At 44.5% G+C, this 24,217-nt stretch overlaps 1 protein-coding gene across 10 annotated transcripts in view; it reads left to right on the top strand.

Annotated features, from left to right (window-relative positions):
* The window catches only part of LOC136856646 (uncharacterized), a 120,333-nt gene extending 96,844 nt beyond the window's left edge, over nt 1–23,489 (top strand). For all 10 annotated transcript variants that reach the window (XM_067134704.1, XM_067134658.1, XM_067134715.1 and 7 more), the window contains exon 4: nt 21,733–23,489. In XM_067134704.1, coding sequence (XP_066990805.1) covers nt 21,733–22,834 — 1,102 coding nt within the window. In that variant the 3' untranslated portion in view covers nt 22,835–23,489. The remainder of the gene's footprint in view (nt 1–21,732) is intronic.
* The last annotated feature ends 728 nt before the right edge of the window (nt 23,490–24,217 follow it).

The raw sequence follows: 24,217 nt of genomic DNA, 5'->3' as shown, positions 1-24,217 counted from the left end.
GGTCTTGATAAGCTGAAGTCTCTGGGTGCTGGTCTGCTCCCAGGTCCCCACATTGAGCTCAGTTCTGGAGGGCCCTTCAGGATTCTTTCTGCCAAGGGGGATGGCCACTGGAGCCGCTGCTGCCTGGAAGACCATGCATCCCCCTACTTTGGGGCGTGAACCAGCGGCTGGTGGTTTATCCAGATTGACCATCCCCTCCAGGAGGAACTTGAAGTGACATACTGCCCGATACACTGGCCTCCCTGACAGAGGTAGGGGTGAAAAAGGGAACCTCTGATGGACAGCCCCACAGGCGATGTTGCTAGCATCCGTCGTCAACTGGAGGGGGCGTTGGGGTCCTGTGGGCCAAGGCAGTTGCCTCAGCGAGGGAGAAGGCCTGCTGCTGGTCAGGTCCCCACATTAAGGACTTCGGTTGGCCCTTCAGGATCTCTGTCAAGGGGGCCATGGAGTGTGTGCATTTGTAGTTGAGCCTGATGGCCTCGACAGAGGTAGGGGTGTTGATGCTCTGCCCAGGAAGTCAGCTTTTTCGACGCCGAAGGTGCATTTGTTGAGCCTGACGTCGCAGGCGCTGCAGGACCGTGCTGCTTTTTGGGGATCTGGAAAAATTAGAATATCGTCCACGTAGCAGACGCAGAAGTTCAGGTCCCCCAGGATGCTGTCCATCAGCCTCTGGAAGGTTGCCCCCGCGTTCCTCAGGCCGAAGGTGGAGAAGGCGAAGACGTAGGACCCGAAGGGCGTGATGATGGCGGTTTTGGGGATATCCTCTGGAGCAACTGGTACCTGGAAGTAAGATTTCAAAAGGTTCTAGTTTAGAGAATATTTTGGCCCCGTGAAAGGAGGCCGTGAGATCTTGCATGTTTGGTAGAGGGTAGTGATCAGGTTCAGTTGTGAGGTTGAGCCGCCTGTAGTTGCCGCAGGGTCTCCAGGAGCCATCCAGTTTCTGCACCATGGGGAGGGGAGGGGCCCACGAGCTGGAGGCCTTCTTGCATATGGCCATCCGCTCCATCTCGGCGAAAGCGTCCTGGCCTCCTGAAGGCACCAACGGGAAAGCCTCCGGAACTTTGCATGTGTTGGGGGGCCCTTCGTCTTAATGTGGTGGTACATTCCGTGCTTTGCCAGGGCCCCGGGTACCTGGCGCAGTTCAGGCTTGAAAACGTCGGGGAACTCCTTCAGCAGCTGGGCGTACTGGTGTGGGGTGATGGAGCAGATGGTAGGCACGCTGGGTCCCGGTGCCAGGGGGAGGGACTGGCAGGAGTCGGTGTCTAGGAGACGCTTGCGACCAACGTCGACTGCCGCGCCCAGGAGTGGGGTCCTTACGTCCATGACGAAGTTCCACACATATCTCCGGCCAAGGATGGAGATCAACAGGAGCCTGATGCCGTAGCAGAGGATGGGGGACCCGTTGGCGGCCGTCAGGAAGGCAGCCAGGGCGTTTGTGGTCCTCCCTGGATGGCGGAAACACTGATCGAATGGCCCCGGTGTCGACCAACATCATCCTGCCAGGGACAGTGTCGCGGACATAGAAGCCTAATGGTTTTGGGCTCCTTTGCTGCCATGGCGGCCTGTTCTGTTGGCTGCCGCCTCCCCCGTTTTTTGGATGGGCAAAAGAGCAGGGGGGTTCTGGGCGTCCTTGCCATACTGCTGATGGTAGTGGCAAGGCCCCGGTGGGTTTTTCTTGTGGTGGTATGGTGGCCACCTTCTGGTGACGGCGCTTATCTCCTGATGGGGAGAGCAGGCGTGGATGCCCGCTTCGCTGCCCTTGCGGAGTCCGCCAGCCGCTGCGCCATCCTGATCAGGTCCTCGAGCGGCATGGTGTAAGGGTCGAGGATCTGGGTTCGGACCTCCGTATGAGTCCGCTAATGGCTCCAGGAACCACTCCGGGGTCACCACTTTAAGAGGTGCTAAATAATGAGCAGGAGGACAGGTACAGCTACTTTATTCAGAATGCAGGCCGCTTATAAAGCGCTGTGCGGATGTCACACAGAGGAAGTTAAGTATACCTTAGTTTACAATAGAATTTTGGTGACCTGAGGTCAATTACTCACGGCAATAATTACAATGGATAAATACAAATAATGTAAAAAGTGAGTTGACAAGAATTGACATAACATTCTAACACATGTGCGAAAGAAGCAGATACAAATGAATTAGTAATAGATACATATTTATAGAGGAAAGAGCCAAAAAAATTGGTCATGTTCTTGAAATGATGTATAAAAGAACAGGGATGGCACTAATAACAGCCTGTGGAACACAGATTTATCTGAAGTTACAACTGGTTTACATCCAGGATCAGCACTTGGCCCATTTCTGTTTGTACTGGTTAAATATGTACTGAATGAAAGGATTCGAAATGAAACTCTATAGGAATCATTATATGCAGATGATCTGCTGATTACAGCAGAGACTGAAAAGGAATGTACAGAAGGGTAAGCAAGTGGCAGGAATCTCTTGAATGGGGTGGTATGAAGGGAAATGTAGGTAAAAGTGGGGTAATGGTGTCCAGCAAGCAGGGAAGAGACACATTATTTTTGCAAGACATAAGAGGCCTAGACTCAAGGCAGGTAGGTTACTTTGAGTACTTAGGATCTACTTCAAGCCACGAGGTGGGTGTGAAGCTGAGATTGAAAGCAGGATAACTGCAGCCTGGTGGAAATGGAGGGAGGTGGCAGGGGTGTGTGACAATGGAATGTCAAATGGAGTAAAAATAAATAACTGGAATGTAACCACATGTGATGATGTATGGACTAGAAACATTGAGCATAGGAAGGAGGACGAGAACCTGGAGCAAAGAGAAATGCGGGTGCTGAGGTGGATCTTGAGGATCTTGGTGCATGAGAGGATAAAAAATTAAGAAATTAGGAGTAGTGCAGTGAATGGCAAAGATACTGATATGAAAGGAGTTGACACTTGAGATGGTTCAGTTATGTGGTAGAGGATGAGGAGGAGGCAGAAGTGAAGAGGACTTGGATGGAAACTGTTAAGGGTAGAAGGCTGAGAGGAAGGCAAGGGATTAACACGGTGTGATCAAGTGAGTTACATAAGATTTGGAGAAGGTTTAGCAGAGAAAGATGCTTTTAACAAAAATATTTAGAGAAGACACATCAAGGCAACTGATTCCAAGCTTAGGGATAGTAGGGGGGTTGAAGATCTTTGATGACACCTGACCCACCCAGATTTTGTCTTCGCTTTTTCCTTGAATTTGATATTTAGTAAATATCATTTTCACTTTACTTTGTACCCAGCTTTCTATTCAGCTCCTCTGCTGCTCTTCCAGTAGCTATGCACAGTATTCTTCTAGTCAATAATAGGCCTTTAATAAAATCTTAGCTGGATCAGCTCTTGTGGTAACTTCTTGGAATTTATTACAATCCTCAGTAGGGCCAGCTGCCATTTTCTAGACATTTTTGTCCACTTTGCATATTGTCTGATATGGTCTGGTTATGATGAAGATGGGATTAATTCCACTGTGCAGCATTTTTTCACTGTCCTTGACTGAATACTTGACACATTTATCAGCACAGACATCAGCTTCAGCTCCCCCGTAAAACAGTACTGAGAATATGGTAAGACTGGCACTGTCTCCCAAAGACAGAGTCTTCTCCAGGGGTTGATCGAACCCAAGGAGGCAGCTGCCTTGGAAACTATGAAGGACCACAGATCCAACCAGGAGACTGCCTGTGCTGCCATGACGGTAGCCTCCAGGTTCACTGCCTCTTGCTGCAGGAGAGAAACCCCTTCCGTAGTAAGCTGCTGCAGTGAAAGACCCGGGCCTAAACAAACTAGGTCTGAGTCAACCTGCTTAGTTGGCAAAGACCTCTCCGAGGGCGTGTAAAAACACTTCTATCAAGGCAGAGGGGAAACTAGCTTCTCCGAATGATTCGAGCAAAGCGAATTCTCCTGCCCAGAGACCAGAGAATTCACTTGCTCGAGTACTCCTTCAGAAAGCCCAGACCATGGCACCCCAACAAAGCTTTGGGTTCGTTCTTAGGACCCCAGAAAGATCCAAGGAGTGAAAGACCATCCACAGTAGTGGCCATGGCCCCTTCCCAGAGATCGTGCTGACAAATCAGCGCAATGATCTCTGCAAAGGTCCTCTGTGTCTTGGAGGTGTCTCAGTCCTGGGGAAGAGGACCCTCAGGTCCCTCTAAGGCACAGTCCTCCCAATCCACTCTCCCCTTTGGAGAGAGAACCTCAGCAGACCCCTTTGATCTTCCCTTGACCGCTTGGGCATATGCCCGAGTCGGTCGGAAAACCAAACCCAGAGTGTAGGCCTTCATGGTAGGACTGCATTGGAAAGAAGCGTTCCCATCGGATCCCTTCCTGTCCGACTCAGGCCTCCCAGTGTAACCCCAAGAGGTTGAAGTGACAGGTGAGGGGGATCGAGCACTCCTTCCTGTTGCCAGCCAGCGGTAGTGAGGCTGCACGGTTCTAGGAGAACGCCTAAGTCCAAGAGGCGAGGTGCTGTCTCAAGGAAAGCATCTAGGTTCACACAAACATGAACGAGGGCTAGCCAGAGGAGAGCGGTCGCGTACTCCCGGGCATGAACTTGCGCCATCCTCACAACATGCTCCGGTCTTCTTTGAGGCTGAGGCCTCCTGGCAAGAAAAAGACTGAGAAGGGGACCTCCTTGTTGCATCTCCGGGTGCTTGGACCCACAAGTGAAGCACTGGGTCAGGAACCTGACCAAGTACTGTACTCAAAGACGTACTGGTAGGAGGTAAAGAAGCACCTCCATGCTTCGACACCTTCTCTCGTCCTGTGCCTGAACCAGACCAGGAAGCAGGCTTTCCAGTACTGGTTTGGGGTACTCGAGGTTTTGGCGAAACCTGAGTATTCAGAGTGACTCGATCCTGTCGAGCACTCGAAGCTCCTGAATCATGTAAGGTACGATCAACGAGATCCTCTCCTGCCCGAGTGTCCGAAGAAACATGGGAGTAGGCAGGCACAGCACCAGTCTTGGAAGACTTCCCAGAACTGATTTCGAGTGCGCAGGCCTTGGAGACTCACATACTCGAGGCTGTGAATCGTAAGACCTCAGCGAGGTACGCAAAATGGACCCAAGTCCAAAGACTGGGGCGAGCCAATGAGAGATCCCACTGCCACCCCTGTGGAGGGAGGCAGCCCTTAGAAGACCCAAGACGGGACTTCTTAGAGGGGAGAAGCAACCTTCTTCTTCTTTGGCCGACAAGCATCAGAAGAAGAAGGGGAGGAGGCAGCAGATGAAGATGACAATGACACCTTACAATTCCTCTTCCTTGACTTCTTCTTGGACATCTTCAGGATTGCCGTTAGGAAGGAGGGATTGGCAGGAACAGCAGGTGGGAGGGTACTGCATAACCTGGGACAGGAGTGTGGGGAGCAGTATGGTCCACAACAGGTGGGGTCGTCAGGATTGGAGCATGGTAACCGATGTAGTCATTTTGGCAAACACTGTTGTCGTCACAGTAGCGGTGGTAGCAGTGACAGATGCTTGAGTTACTACAGGAATCTTGGATGCACGAGATGACTTCAGGTACGCAAGCAAGCCCTATATTGAAGGAACACTCGAGAGACCCATGGAGACCCAAGTTTCTCAGAGTTCATCCACCTGACCTGACGAAGAAAGTCTGGCTAGGGGAGGTAGACTCCTCTTGCCCCGAGGAAGAAGCTTCCCCTTCGGAGCAAGCGGAGATCACCAAACTAAGGTTGTCTTGATCGCCAGGCTCCCCCCCAAGCTTCGTTGATAAGTAATTCCTTATGTAAAGGACCGATGGTTTGTACATTGTGTAGGAACAACTACATAATAGAAGCTGACTTTTCATATGAAGGAAAACACTGCAAAACTGTATTTTAATGTGCTTTATACAGTACTGGAATTTATCAACAAAGCCCCGAACAGTTCTAAATGGCAAAACTGGTGACTAAATTTGACTGCCTATTTTGCTAATTTAGCACAAACACCAAGAAACAAAGGTAACTAATTGTGAAGATAATTATTGTGCTTAAACTGTACTAGTATATTAGTAAAATTGGTTCTGACAAGCTGTTTAGGTTACAGTTGTATACAGTACCTCAAATTATGCTGGTACAGCACTCTTCTCTTTGGGCAAAGTATGGGGGTAGACAGCTGGGAGTCACTTCATTCGTGGTGGACTGAACTTAAAAATTTGCATGTTTTAATGTTTTGGACATTCCCCGAGATAGCTTTTGTTCAATGGATCCCAACACTTGGGTTGCTGTTAAGAAAAAATATATTCTCTGCTTCAAAGTATATCTTAAATTGGTGATAGCAATGTCTAATATTGGTCTTTTAAATACTACAGATAAGGTGGCAAATTTTTACTTGCAGTAACCATCAGCCCTGATTCAGACATGTACTTTGTGTGAGCATTTCACTTGATGGCAATGCATACTTGAAACACCTTAATAGAATCCCTTGCCAGCAGGTGAAGTGCTCATACTCACAGTACATGTCCAAATTAGGGTTGATTGGTAGTGCAAGTAAAATTTGCCACCTTATCTGTAGTACAGTATTTAAAAATATGTACAGTATCTTCAAATCACTCAATACGACACTTTCCAGATAAAATAAAATTTTATACATACTTACCCAGTAATTACATAGCTAAGAGTTTCTACTCGAACGGCAGCTTAAATTTTGACAAGACCCCACCCACTATTGGGATAAGAGAGGAACTACTAAGCCAATAGATGAATTCGTTTATGCAAACAAAGTCCAAGCGCAGGGGAGGAGGGTGGGCTCCATCCGTAATTACTGAGCAAGTATATATAAAACTTTATTTTATCATAAAAATGTATTTTTATATACAGTAAGTAACTTACCCAGTAATTGCTTAGCTAATTCCACATTGAAAGGTGGTGGGGAATCATGGATGGTAAAATAACAGTCTACATATGAAAAGTTAATGACCTAAAAAGGGATTTTGACAAAGGAAAAATCTATTTCTGGAGAAGGGACCGTGTCAGCCGGTGAAAAAGTCCATTCAGCACTTATTTCTAGGTAATTCCGTTGCTAGATACCAGAGAAAGCTAAATGAAATGCTGGAGTTACTACCCCCAGAGCGAGCTCCATCAGATGGAGTCATGTATGGAAAAGGGTGAACTATAAAAACACGGAACCTTATCCTATAGAGATCCCAAAGTCAAAAGTCCCACAGAGAGGTGCCGTTACAAACCCATGCACCACTCATGGACAGTACACAAATCACCGCTAGCCGCATTCCATGAAAGCAACACCCCACCAGAATGATGTTTACTATGGGGGGACACGACACATGACAGAGGGTGGGTCACCAGGTGACATGGTCCCCTCTCCAGAAATAGATTTTTCCTTTGTCAAAATCCCTTTTCTGGATCGGGTCCCGTGTCAGCCGGTGAAAAATTAACAGAGAAATAAATATCATTCTTAAACTGCAAGAGATAACAAAATGTAAGGGGAACAGAAGACCAAAGGTCCACCAAAAATTTTAATTGCTAGCAATAATAACAAATAATGTACAAATGTAACTGATGGGAGCTTAAAATTAACATGACAATATAAAAAATATACTTAAACAAAATAACTATACAAAATTGAAAACATTATAACATAAATGTGTCAATTAGACAAATATACAGATAACACGGTCAGTTGAGAAAGTCAAGGCACGCCTGACTGAAATGACTGTAAGGGGATAACTGAGGCAGTGGAGGAAGAATTGACTAGGAATCAGAAAGGGTACCAGAGGGAGGGACAACGTTCCCTGCCGACTGCTGAGAATTTAAGAGCTTCTAAGGATTTCAAATAGTGACGTTTGAAAACCAAGGGTGACTTCCAACCAGTGTATTTGGTAAGATCCGTGAAATTCATGTAATGGAAGTAGTTAATGGAGGTGGCCACAGCTCTAATATCATGAACTCTTGGGACTGAGTCAGGATTAGCCTGCTTGATAAAGTAAAGGATTTGCTGTCTAATAGCAGACATAGAGATATTACCCCCACCTTCCCTGATAAAGAGAGGCCCAGATGAGATGTGAGAGGACCTGTCTAAATAAGCCCTCAATGTATGAACTGGACACAGGGACAGGTCTTGAGGAAGGGGGGAGAATTTTCCAAGGCGACCACCTATTCTATGGATCTTCATTTTGGCTAGGAATTTAGGGTGAGGAATCAGCAAAACCTCCCCTGATGGAAGGAAGTCGACATGGTTGGGTTCCTAGAGAGTGCAGACAGCTCTGAAATTCTAGCACCCTGAAGCTTGGCTAACTAAGAACAACGTTTTCCTCAATAAGGAAAGGTAGGGACAAGACTGATTATCGATATCTGAGGCTAACTTCAACATGTCATTCAAAAACCAGGAAACCGTATGTGGACGGATTACTGGTCTCAGTCGTGCACAGGCCTTAGGGATGGAAGAAAAGTAAGGATCTGTGAGGTCAACTTTGAAACCGTACAAAAATACTTTTCGTAAAGCCGACTTGACTGTAGTAACAGTACTGGAGGCTAAACCCTTCTCAAACAGTGATCTAAAAAAGGAGATTGCCAAATTTATGGTCATTACTGTAGCCTCAGATTCTTTCAAAAAGAGTGCTAGCTTCTTAACTGCTGACTCATTACTGCCGAAGAGTGGAGACCCGCTTATCTGATTCCAAGAACATGGTATTGACAGGATCAACGTTAGCATCCCTTTGAGCCGCAAATTTCATAAAGTCCACAAAGCCAGGGCATTTTGAATTTTTGAGGAAGCTGACACAGTCTGAGTTTGTACTACTTGTGTTAGTTTTCGGACTGGGGATTTGGATGTGGCGAAGTTTCAGTTCCAGCAGAAGTGGAAACCAGCTGCTCTTTGGCCAGTAGGGAGCCACTAGAGCTACTTGACCCTTGAATGTCCTGAGTTTGTGAAGGACCTTTAACAACAAGTTTACTGGAGGGAACAGATAAATCTTCTTCCACCTGTTCCAATCCAATGACATTGCGTCCGTGAAAAGAGCTTGAGGGTTCAGGTTGGGAGCTACGTAATGAGGAAGCTTGTTGCTGAGCTTGGTTGCGAACAAATCTACCTCCAGGCCCGGAACTTGGTTGCAGATCCAATTGAACGAGGCCCTGTCTAGGACCACTCCGACTTTTCGAGGGGAGTTGTCCTGATAGAGAATCCGCCTCGACGTTCCGGACCCCTGCAAGATGAGTGGCAGACAGGTGCCACTTGTTCTTGCACGCCAAGGAGAAAAGTGCAATCATTACCTGGTTGATCCGGCTGGATTTTGAACCTCCCCTGTTTATGCAGTGGACTATTGTGGCGCTGTCCAGAACCAGCCTTATATGAATCTTCTTGGGGGGAAGAAGCTTCTTTAAGGTAAGAAAGACCGCCATGGCCTCCAGAACGTTTATATGGAACTGGCGGAACATGGGGGACCAAGTCCCCTGCACTTCTTGGTGTTGAGAATATCCTCCCCACCCGCTTAGGGAGGCGTCTGTGTGGATAACCAACGCCGGAGGAGGAAATTGCAGGGGGACTGACTTGGACAGGCTCTTGACAGTCGACCAAGGCCGGAGTCTCTTTTTCAAGATGGGAGGAATCAGAGACACCTTGTCTCTGAGGCTGATATTTGCTCGACTCCGCCACACTCTGTTGATATCTTTCAGTTTTACCTTCAGCAACAGATCTGTCACTGAAGCGAACTGAAGGGAGCCCAAAACTCTTTCTTGGGCCCGTCGAGGGCTCTGTTTGGACTTGAGAAACTGTCTGGTTGCTCTGGCTATCTCTTTCCTCTTGGGAGGAGGAAGAGAGAGCTTGTGAGAATTAGATCCCACTGGATTCCTAGCTATTGAAAACAACTGCTCGGAACCAGGCGGGACTTCTCCGTTTACACGAAAGCCCAAAGATTCTAGAAAGTCGACCACCACGGATGTAACCCTCCGGCATTCCTCGACGCTGGATGCCCAGATGATCCAGTCGTCTAGATACACGGCCAGCGTAATCCCTTGAGACCGGAGTTGTTGTACGACCGTGTCTGTCAACTTGGTGAAAATCCTTGGGGCTATGTTGAGGCCGAAAGGCATCACCTTGAAGGAATATGCCTGCCTTCCGAGCCTGAACCCCAGAAAGGGGGAGAACCTTCTCGCAACCGGGACGTGATAATACGCGTCGGAAAGATCTAAAGAGGTGATTACGGCTCCACGGGGCAGTAGGGTCCGAACTTGGGAGACTGTAAGCATCCGAAACTTGTCGCAACGAATGTAGGAATTCAGACGGGACAAGTCCAGAATTACTCTCCATTGTCGGAACCCTTCTTGGGAACACTGAAGAGCCTGCCTTGGAACTTCAGTGTCCTCACTTCCCTATAGCCTGTTTCTGCAAAAGATCTTCCACAAAGTCCTCGAGATCCTTGGTCGGAGCCTGATAAAACTTGACTGGTGGAGGGGGACCGTCGATCCAACTCCAACCTAGGCCCTTGGAAACTATACTCTGAGCCCAGGGACAGAAGGTCCACCGGGCCCGAAAATGGTACAGCCTCCCACCCACAGGATGTATGTCATCGGTCCTGTGTTTGCTTCCTCCCTCTGGAGCCTCTACCTCCTCTGTTCCTGGGAGAGGAGCGGGGGGCTCCTCTTCCCCTAACATAGCCACGGGGCCTGTTGCCTCTGGTTGACTGCCTAGAGCGAAATTTCCCCTGGCTTTCATATGTAGCATTGAAAGCCGGGGAGGAGACGTAGGAGGGGGCAGCAAGAGACTGATGTGACGGGTTCACCAGGACATACTGAGGCGGAGGTTGGGAGGAAGAGGTTGAAGGCTGATCTTGTAAGGAACCTGGACGAAGGACTGAGCCGGGAGGCGTTTGAAATGTTTAAATTTCTTGCTGGACTTTGGGGAAGGCCCGCAAGATCAGACTGCTTCCGCTTTATAGGGCAGACCCCAACGAGAACGGAGACTCTGATTGACCCTAGCCGCCTCAGATAAGACTGCATCAACTTCTTCTTGTGGGAAAAGATTAGCTCCCCAGATAGAACTCTTCAGAAGCTTATTTGGTTCATGCCGAACTCATTGAAACAATGTTTGTTGTTTCCTTACCTGGTGAGAGGAGCTGCGCCGATAATTACTGCCTCTGGTTGGCACTCATCTCAACCTGTAGAGATGTGGTGGTCTGGTTGGCACTCATCTCAACCTGTAGAGATGTGGCAGTATAGCCAGAGTCATCTCTACAGAAGTGGGATATTGTGCAGCGGAGTACTTCGAAGGCTGACAGAATATACATAAGGAACTTTGTGACGAAGGTCAATACCGAAGGCCAACAAAGCTCAGACAATTGCCCCTGCTCAGGGCACAGTACCAAAACACAATAAAAAAACCAGCAACAAAATCACGTACACCACAAAAATTAACATGACCACTACCCAACACTAAAAGACTCTGTTGGGCACTCCACTCTTGTTCCCTCCAGGCTTCCCCAGAACTCAACACCACAAACAAGGCGAAGAGCTAAATACATAGGAAGTGATACTTCCTACACTTCCTCACCCATCACTAAGCCAGCCACGGGGACATTGGTCCTGGGGTACTGCAGTTTTTGTAAACAGTTTCCACGTCCCTGCAGATAGTGCATTGCAAACACCGACTTGCTTCTTCAGTAGGTTGCCTGAAGAATGGAGGATAAGGAAAGATTGTACCTGAAAGCTACTGATGTAGCAACTGCCCTTACATCATGCACTTTAACTTTCATGACTTTCAAGTCATTTTCCTCCACTTGGAGTGAGATTCAATGATAAGATCTCTCAAGAAGAAGGAAATGGCATTCTTAGATAAAGGTCTAGAGGGATTTTTGACCAAGCACCACAAATGAGAAAACTGTCCTCTAATTTTCTCGGTTCAGTGCAGGTAGTACCTGAGGGCTCTCACTGCGCATAGCACTCTTTCCTCCTCTTCTGTGGCTAAAATATCAGATAGGCTCTTAATGGTGAAAGAACGAGAGGCCAAGGGTGTGAAGGGTTCTCATCCTTCGCCAAGAAACTTAATAAGAAGGAACAGACTGCGTCTCCGTTCAAAAAGCTGATCCTCCTGTCGATTGCTTGAATCTCACTTACTCTCTTCGCAGTGGCCAGCACTACGAGAAAAATAGTTTTCTTAGTTAAGTCCCTCAGTGAGGAAGAACGCATAGGTTCGAAGCACTCACTTGATAACCACTTAAGTACCACATCTAGATTCCATGGGAAATTCTCCTCCTTTCTAGATCTGGTGGTATTGAACGATTTAAACAGGTCCGAAATATCCCGATTAGAAGAAATGTCAAGGCCTTTGTGATGGAAAACAGAGCAGAGCATTGCTCTGTAGCCTTTTTAAGGTGGAAGACCTCAAGTACTGGGCAGAAGAAAATCCGCTATTTGAGGGAAAGACGTCTTGAGAAGATGAAACCCCTTTTCTTCTGCACCAGGTCCTAAAAAACTTCCACTTTGCCTGGTAGAGCTTGATGGACGAGTCATGTCTACATTTGGCAGTGGCCTCTGCTGCCGATCGCATAAATCCTTTCGCTCGGACAAGTCTACTGAGTCAAAAGCCTGTCAGGGCCAGAGTGGATAGGCCTTGGTGGAATATCCTGCAGTGAGGTTGTCTGAAAAGACTTGGAATAGCAGGCAGGAGCCTTGGAAAGTTTATGAGGAGATCCAGGTCTGGGAACCATTCCTTCTGTGGCCAAAAGGGGGCCACCAGAGTCATCTTTACATTGCTGTGAGAGCAGAACTTCTTGAGAACTTCCCTTACCATTCCGAAGGGCGAAAAAGCGTAAAGGACCAAATTTGACCAACTTGGATCATCGCATCTGTTGCCCATGCGAGAAGGTCTGGAACAGGGGAGGACAACAGAGGTAGACGGTGATTCCGAGAAGTTGCAAGTAAGTCTAGGGTCGGTTGTCCCCATAGACTCCAAAGGTTAGAGCAAACCTGACGGTCTAACATCCATTCTGTCGGAAGGACTTGATTCCGGCAGCTAAGTTCGTCCGTCAGGACATTGCATTTGCCTTGGATAAATCTTGTGACTAATTGGGTTAGGTTCTGGTCTGCCCAGCACAACAGGTCTCTTGCTATCTCACACAGGGAGAACGAGTGCATTCCCACTTGATGTTTTATGAAGGCCAAGGCTGTGGTGTTGTCTGCATGCACTGTGATCGTCTTGTTGCAGACGTCTGTTGCAAAATGACTGAGACCCAGGTGAACTGCCTTCAACTCTCGTAGGTTGATGTAAAGCTGTTTTTCCTTCGGGGACCACCTTCCTGAGAGTTCTCAGTTCCCGAGGAGCATTCCCCAACCCAGATCCAACGTGTCGGAAAAGAAGTCTAGGTCGGGGCTCACTGGGAGAAGAGATTTCCCCTCCGTCAATCTTTCTTCGGACCTCCACCAACTCATGGGCAGTCTCCCCAGTCTCACAAACTACTCCAATGAGGCCAGTGTGCCTAAAGACTCACCCACCGAGTTGCTGTGCACGAATGAAGGGTGAGAAACAGGTCGACCTTCCTTAAACAGTCCTCAACTCTCTTGGGGGAAAGCAAAGCCCAAAAACTCCAAGAGTCTATCAGAATCCCTAAATAGAGAAATCTCAGAGTGAGAGTAAGTTGCGTATTCAATAAAAGTCCTAAATCTTGAGTCATGCAAATCGTTTTCTGTAAGTCCTCCATGCATCGTCCCTTCGTGGGAGAGCGAAGTAGCCAGTCATCTAAATAGAGTAAGATCTTTACTTCTGCTAGATGAGGCCAACCTGCCAGGGGAACAAGTACCCTGATAAAAACTTGTGGGGCAGTTGAGAGGCCAAAACAAAGTGCTCTGAACTGGTAAACTCGGCCCCTAAAGACAAACCTGAAGTATTCTCCTGAATCCTCGTGAATACAGGTATGAAAATTTGCGTCCTGCATGTCTAGGGAGATCATCCAGTTCCCCTGACAGATGGAAGCAAGAACCGACTGTGTTGTCTCCATACTGAATTTTGTCTTCTCTATAAAGGCATTCAAAGCACTCACATCGAGCAAAGGTCTTCACCCCCCTGCAGACTTGGGTACTACAAAGAGTCGATTGTAAAATCCCTTCGACTCAGAGTTCCTGACTAGTTCTATGGCCTTTTTGCTGATGAGAGAGGAAACCTCCTCTGAGAGGGCCAAATACCTCTACAGTCCTTCGGAGTAAGCCTTCAAGGCGATGGGAGTGTTGGTCAAGGGAAACCCCTCCCTGAGAAGGATAGAATAACCCTCCTTGAGTACTTTGACTATCGTACCCACTGGTCTGCCCCTCTCGAACTCCACCTCTCCCAGAAGAGAAGGAGCCTCGCACCCACTGGGCATGGAGAACTAGCCTCGCTTGCGGGCTGAAGGTTTAGTTGGCGACTTCTGGATGGTTCGGGGTGTGGACCTAACTGATCCTCTGGACCTGGATTGAGATCCCTGCCTGTCCCTGCGAAAGGGCCTCAACTGCAGAGGAGAAGTCCTGGCAGGTACTGCGGTCCAATCTCTCTGTCGCTTCGTCAGCTGTGTAAGAAGATCCTGGGTAGACTTCTTATGCAGGCTGGAAACAATCTCACTAACAGTTGTCTGTGGGAAAAGATGACAATTGTCCAGCGGAGAAAACAAAAGTGCTGATTTTTGAGACGATGTCACACCCTTAGACATAAAGGAAACCCACAGTTCCCTCTTCTTGAGTACGCCCATCATGTATAGCGAAGCAAAACCTCCTGCGAACAGTCTCTGACTGCTTTATCAGCACAGGAGAGAAAACCTAGAAGTTCCGAAGCGTAATCAGGCGGAAGCAATGGCTCCTAAACTTTCTTGGCAAGAGCACCTAAACACCAGTCCATAAAACTTAAGACTTTAAGACTGAAAAGACTTTTCAGAAGGTGGTCCATCTCTTGCGCCGAAAAGAATACCTTCGCTGATGCAAGAGTGGATCTACTGCCTGCTTCAATGAGACCAGAGAAGTCACCCTGGGAGGAGGCAGCCACTCCCACAGAAGGAGCTTCTCCAGTAGTATAAGATAAGTCGCGAGACCTAGAAAGACAAGAAGGAGCAACACTAAAGCAAGCCTTCCTCTGCTCCCTCTACTCAGAAAGCTAGTTCTCCACTTCCCTAAGGGCCTTCTTGGATAAGGACGAGAGAACCAACTTAGGGAGTCTGGCAGTGTCCCAAGGCTGACTGCTCATCATAGAAGATGAAGCCGGGGACAAAGAAGTTGCAGGAGAGAAGAACTCGACAAGTTCTGAAGTAAAAACCTCAGAAGGGACGCGTAAGGAGTCGCTAGATAATATCGATGGAAATCCTCTTCTTCCAACGAAACAGGAGACAAGGGAGCAACGATGGAGGTGCCTTAGCAGTGGATGGTCCATGAAGAAGCTGCAGAATGCTACCCAACTTGCCCTGAAGAGGAGCCAAAGCTGGATCCAAACATGAGGCCGACTGACAATTCGTCGCCAAACTGGTCAAAGCTGGAGCTTGTAGCTTAGAAGCCGACATCAAAATACTGGCCGATCCCGCGAGGCACTGGCAGCAGACGGAGGAGTAGATGTATGTCAACGTGTTGGAGCTCTAAAGCGAACAGATGTGTCAGCAGAGAACTCGGGTGCCAAAGGGCACTTGGGCGCTTCAAGAAGTTTACTTGTGTCGGAGTTTAACAGAAGGCAGGCATCCAAGTAATATACAGAGCTTGGCCGCTACTTGGCGCTCATCGTACGAAAAACGCTCATCAAGTAGGGCGCTCAGTCGAATCCGGGCGCTTAGACGAAGAACTTCATTGCACACTAGGAGCAGGTCGCTTGGAGTCAGCAAGAAGACACTTCTTAAATGAAGAGGAGTGACTGAACACCCGTTCCTGGCACCCAGGAGAGGAGAAGCGTTCAGGGTTGTCCCACTTACTGTAAGAAGGCTGAGGACTGAGAATAGGCTCCCTTAACCTTATGCTGGGCAGTCAAGGAGCTTTATCCTTGGAAGAAGAACGCCTCTTCAAGGGGCGTGACTCGTCAGGAAAACGCCATTGGCACCTGTACAGCGAAGAATCTCCCGAACTAGGCAAGAGCTGATGCACGTCTGAGACGCCTTTCCAGCGGCTGTCTCTTAACGCAACCTGGAGTGCAACAGGCTGTTCTGAAGGGGGGCGACTGCTCGTGGGCAGACCCCACTGACCTCCCTTGGGCTAACGGTATGCCTCCTCCCTGGTTCAGGGGAGTATGGCAGTGACCGATGCCTAAGAGAATCAGCGGGACGAACAGCCACCTCCTCCACTAACACTTCACTTTCACTTTCCTTGTCGAACTTATCCATAAGGACACACATCGATGCCCTTAATTGGGCCACTATACCTACCACCATTGATTCTCTGATCAAATTTATTTTCCATGCTGGCAAAGTGACGGGGCTTAGAAGTGTGAAAGCCAGGAGCAGGAGTAAGTGGTCTAGGAGTATGGAATGATACAGGGGAAACAGGAACAATAGGAGATACAGCAGGATTATCTACATCATTAACCTGGTATTGCAGCCTTTGCTGCAATAGCGGAAACTAGAAGAGCTAGTGTCTGACACTAACTAGCTAAAATTCACACTCGGTAACAAAGGCAAATCAGAAAAAAAAAAATGCCGAAAGGCTAATATACAAAGAATACTTCACCGAATGGGAAGGAACAACAACTGTCAAAACCAAGCTGCTTAGTTAACACGGTGTGTGGACAATACAAGCGGCATAAACAAATTGATCTATTGGCTTAGTTGTTCATCTATCTTACCCCGAAAGTGGGCGGAGTCTTGTCACCTACATAAAAACAAAAGAATCGCTAACGCGAATTTCAAAATTTAAGCTGCCGTTCGAGTAGAAACTCTTAGCTAAGTAATTACTGGGTAAGTTACTTATATAAAAATTAGACACTAACTCCAACACCAGTATCACATATGTACTTTGTACCAGAGAATCCAGTAGATACTGAATAAAAGCCATCTTGGGGACTGTCCATGAGAGAAAAACTAAGTAAAAAAACTACCTGAAAATTTAAAAATAAAGTTCAGTTCAACATTAATGAATTGACTCCCAGCTATCTTTCCCCTTACTTTGCCAAAAAGGCAAATAATTTGAGGTACAATTGTAAACTAACCTTCTTGTTTGAACCACGACTAAAATAAGCCTGCAATTATCCTTACAATGGTTATGTTGGTGGACACTTGAGGAACAACTGTAACCCCTAACCTGCTTGTTGGGATTAGATTTATAAGAATGTAAAATCCCCAGAATGGTTACATTAGTGGACACCGGACAGAATGGCAGGAGTACTACCTAAACCATCAGTCTACCCCTGAAACCTGAGAGCTAACCTTTGGGATATTTCCACCTTTAACATATGAGTAGGACAAATCACTCTAAGACCTTTCAATGCTTTATTATTAGTACAGCATACACTTCCATCAGTTCCAACTATCCAGTTTCAAATACTTACTACAATCTCCAAACCCAGTCTCGATTCTTTATCAAGACAAAATTTTCTGTAACCCAAGAAATATAATTATGTAGAACTTTGGATTGAAATCTGGAAATAAAATCCAGGAGGTCAGTGGGTCCCTAACACCTCTGTAGTTCCAAAATGTGAGGACTGGGGACTCAGCAGAGTTTTCCTTTATGTCACATGATCGGCTACTACTTTTTCAAGAAATTTAGTCTTTACTATGATCTGCACTGTATCAAACACCTCCTAAACTTACCCTCTGAAACTTGTTCAGGTTTAGTTTTTAGTAATACCTCCTTTAACATAATCAAAATCTCTTACTACAGAACTGCTTTTTTATTTTATTTTCAACAAATCTTTACTTAACTAGACTCACATATTGAACCGTATCTCTTGATTCAATTTTATCTCTGCTTTCGTTATTTTTCTTTAAAGTCCATGTTTGCCTTTTTAAAGTATCTCATATTCTGTCCTTCCTACCCCAATACCAACAGTAAACACCAACCATATGTGTCTTGAGACTTAATATACCCTATCTAGTGTTCTGAGTCCCCCCCCCCAATATCTTTGATTCTTACAAATACCCTCCAATCAGATTTATTTGGGTTATTATATCTATGGCTTCCTCCTCCTGCTTTCCTCTAGTACAGTTATGTCAAGTGGGCTGAATTATAGACCTTCAGTTTAAAAGGGCAGGTTGTACAGACTTTCTGCCTTCAAAATCCTGAAGCTTTCAGCTTCTTATGTTGTTGAGGCCATAAACCCTAGAATTTGGTCAGTTAAATATAATTGCTTTCATGCTAATTCTTGGTGTGTGTGTGCATCTGCTAATAATCATAACTCTTCACTAGTAATATGTAGATCTCAACTCCAAAATTTTCCCACAGAGGAGAGGACCAGTTGGCACATTCCTCACGTAGGAGGACAAACAAACCAACACATGTTTTTCCCCTAGAAAAAGAATGTTTACATGGGTTTACTGAAGTGGGAGACCAAAAATGACTATATAGTCATCCACATCCCTCACAATGGTGTGTTAATGTTTCTCTTCATTTGAGAAAAAAACAAGACAACAAAACAAAAACAACAGGAAGAACAAACAGTTCTTATGGTAAAAACAAGTAGTGGGCTACTTATCCAAATCCAGCAGTCACCCAATGGAAAGAAGAGTAATGCATTTACTTTTGATGACAGTCAGAGAAAAGTGACTGGATAGTGTGGGTAGATTGGGGGTGTTTCCCCCCACTCACCCCCCCATCTCCACCATGGTGTAACCTTGTTACCAGTTTAACAGCATGTTCACACATGCATGCAGAAGGCACTCCACATAAAAGGCTTTTGTTTGCAAACCTAGGAAAAAATATACAAATAGCTGTAAAAATTTTTTATTTTTGGGTGCTGACGGTAAACTTGATATCTTTAAATGAAATTGTAACATTCTAGTTATTCACCAAAAATATTCAACCTGTTCAGTTTAACTTTCCTCTTTTCTTCCATCTTGATAGCTACAGCTCCTAACTATTTCTTCTCTTAATGATCCCAGTAGCACTTTCTGCTTTTAAGGCCTGTAGGGCACTTGCCCTTTTGTAAAAAGCAGACCCCCTAGGTAACATTACTGACATGACTCCTTAAAAAATTTGTTGGAGGCAAGAGGGGAACCCAAACTGATCAGTGTTTTGACAACAATCAGTCTTTTAGTAGTTGCACCTATTATTAAAAAACCTTTTTTTAAATAATGCTGACATTGATGGTAAAATATTTGAGAAATTATGTAACAATAAAAACACTGATGTAATTTCTCATGATCACCAATATCACTTCCACAAGGCAAGGTCTACTTAGGAACTTTTTTCATACATAATACTTAAAGTTTCTTTATTATCTTTGTGCTGTCTTGAGTACCCTTTGCTATGGGTCTTATACTCTTTAACAGTCTAACAGTTTGGAACAAGGTCCTGTTGAAGTTTTCTGCATTTGGTTACAGTAAATTCTGCAAACTCAATTTCAAGATTTTTTTATTATTTTTTTATAGGGAGTTATTTCCTCACCTCTCCATTTAGTGCTGTGTTCTTCAGTGTCCTATTCACTCAACAGTTGTCACTGTATATAAGAGACTTTCAGTCCTCAACCTCAAAGCTTGTACAAGTTAGTCAACTCAGCCATTCACTCCTATATGACCTTATTCAAACTACTCTTGATCACCTATCAACTCTGCTCCTGCTTCATATCCACTGTAAATTCAAAATCTTCTCCAAAAAGTCAGCATACTCATCACCAAAGACAGTCATTACTGTTGCATACTTGCTCCATAGTTCCATCATTTAAGAATAGTAGTGAAAGCAGTCTGGATCAGCTTGAATTAGTACAGTCATTCATTTTAGCAACTCGAAAGATCCTCCAGCCCCCATAAGCTAAAGGTGGACAGCAATACCTTGTCTAAAACACCTGTCAGGAATCAAAGCACTGATTGTTGAGCAGTCATTGCAGCCTTTGGCCATTGTAAATGCATCCCTCTACAGTGGTAATGTTAGGTAAGTTGATAATCCATTCTCTCCTTGAGAATTCTCTCTCTAACATCAGGACCAATAATACAGGTATTAATTAAATTCTTAATTATTCATCAAAATAGACTTTTCCTCATACTAGTATTGGTCATTTAACACAGTTGTCAGGCTTGCTGACCAGTGTCCCATACACTATCTTGGGACTTAGTAATGTCTACTAGTGGAACATTCTAATCCCCTCTTCATGAATTCTTCCTTCAAGAAGGTCTGGTTTATGACAGCCTGTCACCGAGAATGTTCAGCCTTGATTAATGAGGCATGATGCGACTTGTTCCCATTTTCATATAATTAGCAAAACTATTCCTGAAACTTTATTGAATGTTGTACAATTACGAACAAAATTCAATGAAGTAATACTTACATTTGAGCCTTGCATTGTACTTGAAGTCAGTCCATGCTTTGAGTTCTCCTTTCCCTTCCTTTCTTCTGTTCAGTTTGCCTGGATCTCTGGTTGGTTCCTAAGCTGCCTTCAATATTGCCATCCATGATACCACTACACTCCTAGCTGGACGATAGACACTAGGCTTGTGCAGGGAAGGCTGCCAAGGAAGAGATAATTTTCAGTGCTAAACTTGACAAGCCAAGGCAGAACTGTATTTTTTCTTCTAATCCAAGGTTGATGGCACAGCTGCTGTCAGGCCCAGAGCCTGACAAAAAACAAAGCCCCTCACAAACAGTAGCTTTTGGCGACAAGAGATCAGTCTCCATGTTAACGTGACATTATTCTTCAGGGTAACCTTATACCTATGTACTGTACATCAAGTCACAGCAAAGTAGGGTTTTCCATATTCATTCTGTAATGGAGTATTGTACAGCTTACACTAAGAAGATATGGCATTAGTCACATATATTCCTGAGGCTTTAAGGAATGCCTCATTGAGAATGCTAAGCTGATGGGCCATGCCATCATTTTAGATCTATAGTGCTACTTAGTCACGAAGCTAATCTTGCTTTCTCCATGTAAGGTGACCAATGTACTGTATTGTCTTTCCACCACCTCAAAAAGACAGGACTGAAAAGCCTTAAGTCACATGTAGGTTTACATGTATGAAAATACCCTGTTTAAGGCGTTATCCATGTACTGTAAGACATGAAGAAGTGAAGATATTCTTTGAATGTTGTACTCTCACCATTTTCTTAAGATTTTGATTGTTGTGTGCATTTTCTTCAGATTTTGTGATTTTTGTGTGCCTTGTTCATACACCATTGTTCATTCTTCATACAAATGAAAATTACTGTCAAACTAATATATAAACACTTTACAAGATGCTTGTCTTTTGAAGGTTTGAGACAATTCCATGAAATTTGTTTTCTTTTGACTGTATTAACAAACATGAGAAATTAAATCATTGAATGCAGACTCACTGAAAATGTTTTTGATTACAAACTCTTTATCCCCATCCTCCCACCTTTCAACTTATAAAATTTTCCTGTAAGTGAGAGATATATGTGTGCACTTGTAAACTGTGTAATACTAACAATGATTGATTGATTTGTGGCTATTAAAACTTGCATCACAATATCAAGGTTATTGACGCTATAATACTTATTAACAAATTTTTCCAAGTTTCATTTTAAGATATTTACAACTAAACCCTAATTTCTTTAATGTAACTCTTTTAAAGATTTTTAAAAATTTCTAAATAGGTCTTTTTGCCATTTTCAACAATTATATCAATTACTTTGGAAGTAAACAAGTTTTTTCTCTCCAACCAACCAAGATTTTTTAACTTTCAGGGAGCTGTATTCATCTATGACCCTGGTGGAATTCGTGAACAGATTACTGAAGAGAAGACCAATTGTGTTCTTCAATCCAAGTGATGTTTATCTACTTCAAAATGGTACTGAAGGCTGTGAAGGCTTTGAAAATATTGGACACTCTCATGAATCTCCTAAATTAAGTATTACTGAATACATGAGCTATGATGAAATAAAAATATCTGCTCTTGTATGTGTTTCCTCAAAGTCTTTTTTCATAAATGATGGAAGTCGTCACAATAGAGGTGTTCCAGGACCTTCTGGTAGTTTCCAGCATGAGGGTGTTATTGTTGGCATGGTTGGTGCTAGATTTGAAAGAGCAGGCGTCATGGAATACCAAGATTGTGCAATTACTCCAGAGCAGAATACTAAAGAACGGGGCTATGGCAATGACCCTCCAGAAAAACGTTGGTTAGTCAAGGAGTGGGGTCGGCTTTGGAACAACAGTACATTACCAACCTGGGAAGATGCTGAAGGTGATGATTTTCTAACAGTTGTCTCCAGAGTGAAGCTCAACACCAAAGTTTATAAAGCTAGAATTCAAATGTCAGCAGAACTTCTTTTAATAGAAGCAAGTTCTCGCGCAGCTGCTGCTGGACTTAAGGCTTATGTCCATGTGGTAGGACTTGGCCTTGGAGTTTGGCAAGTGTGCCATCAACAGAATGAACTCTTTATTGAGGCATGGGGAGATGCTCTTGCTTCAGTTGATACAACACACATTGGACATGTAGATTTTAGCTGGATAAAGGCAACAAGCTGTCATGGTGCTACTGAAGGGGAAAAATTTCCAAATACTGAAGTCATTCTTCATTTCTCCCAGAGAGCATTACATGCACCAGTACCTGAAGGAACACTGCTAATTGACAGCTATGCTTGGGATGGTAACTCACTACCAGGAAATGAGTACTGGAAGGGTATGCTATCAGCATCAGGAGATCCTGCAGCTGCCTGTTCTTCCCAGGTTGCAGAACTACATAATTCTCTTATCAGTCCACTAGTAACAGCTGAACATTTACATATTGCCTCAAGCCACGGTGTAGAACATATAGCTCAGTATGCAAAGCGTTTTCTTGAAAGGTGATTTTCCTAATGATGCATGTATTTCAAACAGAACTGCTTTCTATAAATCTTGGCATTATACAGTACAGGTTCTTGATTTGTTACTGTTCAATAAACAAATCACCCCGTAATGCCAGCAGTGACTTACATTGTGCATTTTCACTGTTCTTGTGAGACTTCATCTCATATACTCTTTCTTATTTATTTGTAAGCTCACCTTGTAAATATGAAAAATACCTAAAACATTTCTGACATGTTCCTATTTTCATTATCATTACAATATGATTGCCATGTGTATAACTTATAAAGCAAAACTTTTTAAAACAGTAAAATGTAAAATTTTAGATTTTCAAGTTATGAGGACATTAACTACCTACTTTATAGTAACTTTCTAGGTTAGAGACTGTAAAAAGGTAATGAGGTTTGGTGTACAACTTTAATACTAAGGGTAACTGTCAGAATGACCTCAAACTCTATGACCTTTGATGCTTAATGATCCGAGAGATTATTGTAAATTGTCCTTTCCCCTTCACAATAAAGAACAATTTTCTAATACAGTATTCAGACACCATAATGCATGACTAACCATACCAGTACAGTACTGTATATCTCAAAAGTATGTATATTTCATTCTTTCACTTTATATTCTAAACTAAAAAATAAAAGTAAAAACCTCCTGTTACGAGTTTTGAAGCCTATAACATTAAAACATAACTTAAAATTACTGCTTGTTTTGCTTCATGTAGAGGTACCATAATTTATAATAGAAAATCAGTTACATAATGTTAGTCTTGCCCATGAGTAATACAGGGTAAGTGTATACATATTGCATGAAAGATGGTGTATCTTGAGAATGCAGACCTACCACCCTTATGGTTCAATGTGCTAATGTTAAATCTGGCTAAGTAACCTAACTAATTATAAATGTGTAGTTAGTCAGTCTAGTAGCTTCCCTTGGCTTCACTAGACAGTAGGCAAAGGTTATGTTACAAAACATTTTTTAATACTTTTTCCTATATTGTATGTGCAATAAATGTCTGTAAAATAGCATCACATATTTATGAGGCTTGAGTCCACATAGAAGGTGGGCATATAGCATGGTCCCTTGCTCACAAGAGTAATCTTCAAAAGTGTTATACTTCAACCTCTGATAGGGAGAAACTGTATTAAAAGGACATGAGGTAAGACGGGTAAGTTTCCAAACAAATTTGGTAGTCATCACTTGAAGAGTGACTGTAACAATACCCAGTTGAGTTGTAGATATATGAAGCGAGAAAAGGAGTCATGAGTAATATAGTGAAAGTATATGACTGAATGAATATACTGATTTTGGTTCCTCCAGGTGTAGTCCTTGTTTCTGTGGCTTGAAATTCACTTTAGGAAACTCTTCCCATGATTTGAAGAG

The sequence above is a fragment of the Macrobrachium rosenbergii genome, chromosome 3 (genome assembly GCF_040412425.1).
Source record: "Macrobrachium rosenbergii isolate ZJJX-2024 chromosome 3, ASM4041242v1, whole genome shotgun sequence".
Classification (NCBI taxonomy): Eukaryota; Metazoa; Arthropoda; class Malacostraca; order Decapoda; family Palaemonidae; genus Macrobrachium; species Macrobrachium rosenbergii.
The sequence above is the reverse complement of the archived record's forward strand: the minus strand, read 5'-3'. Positions and strand labels throughout refer to the sequence as shown.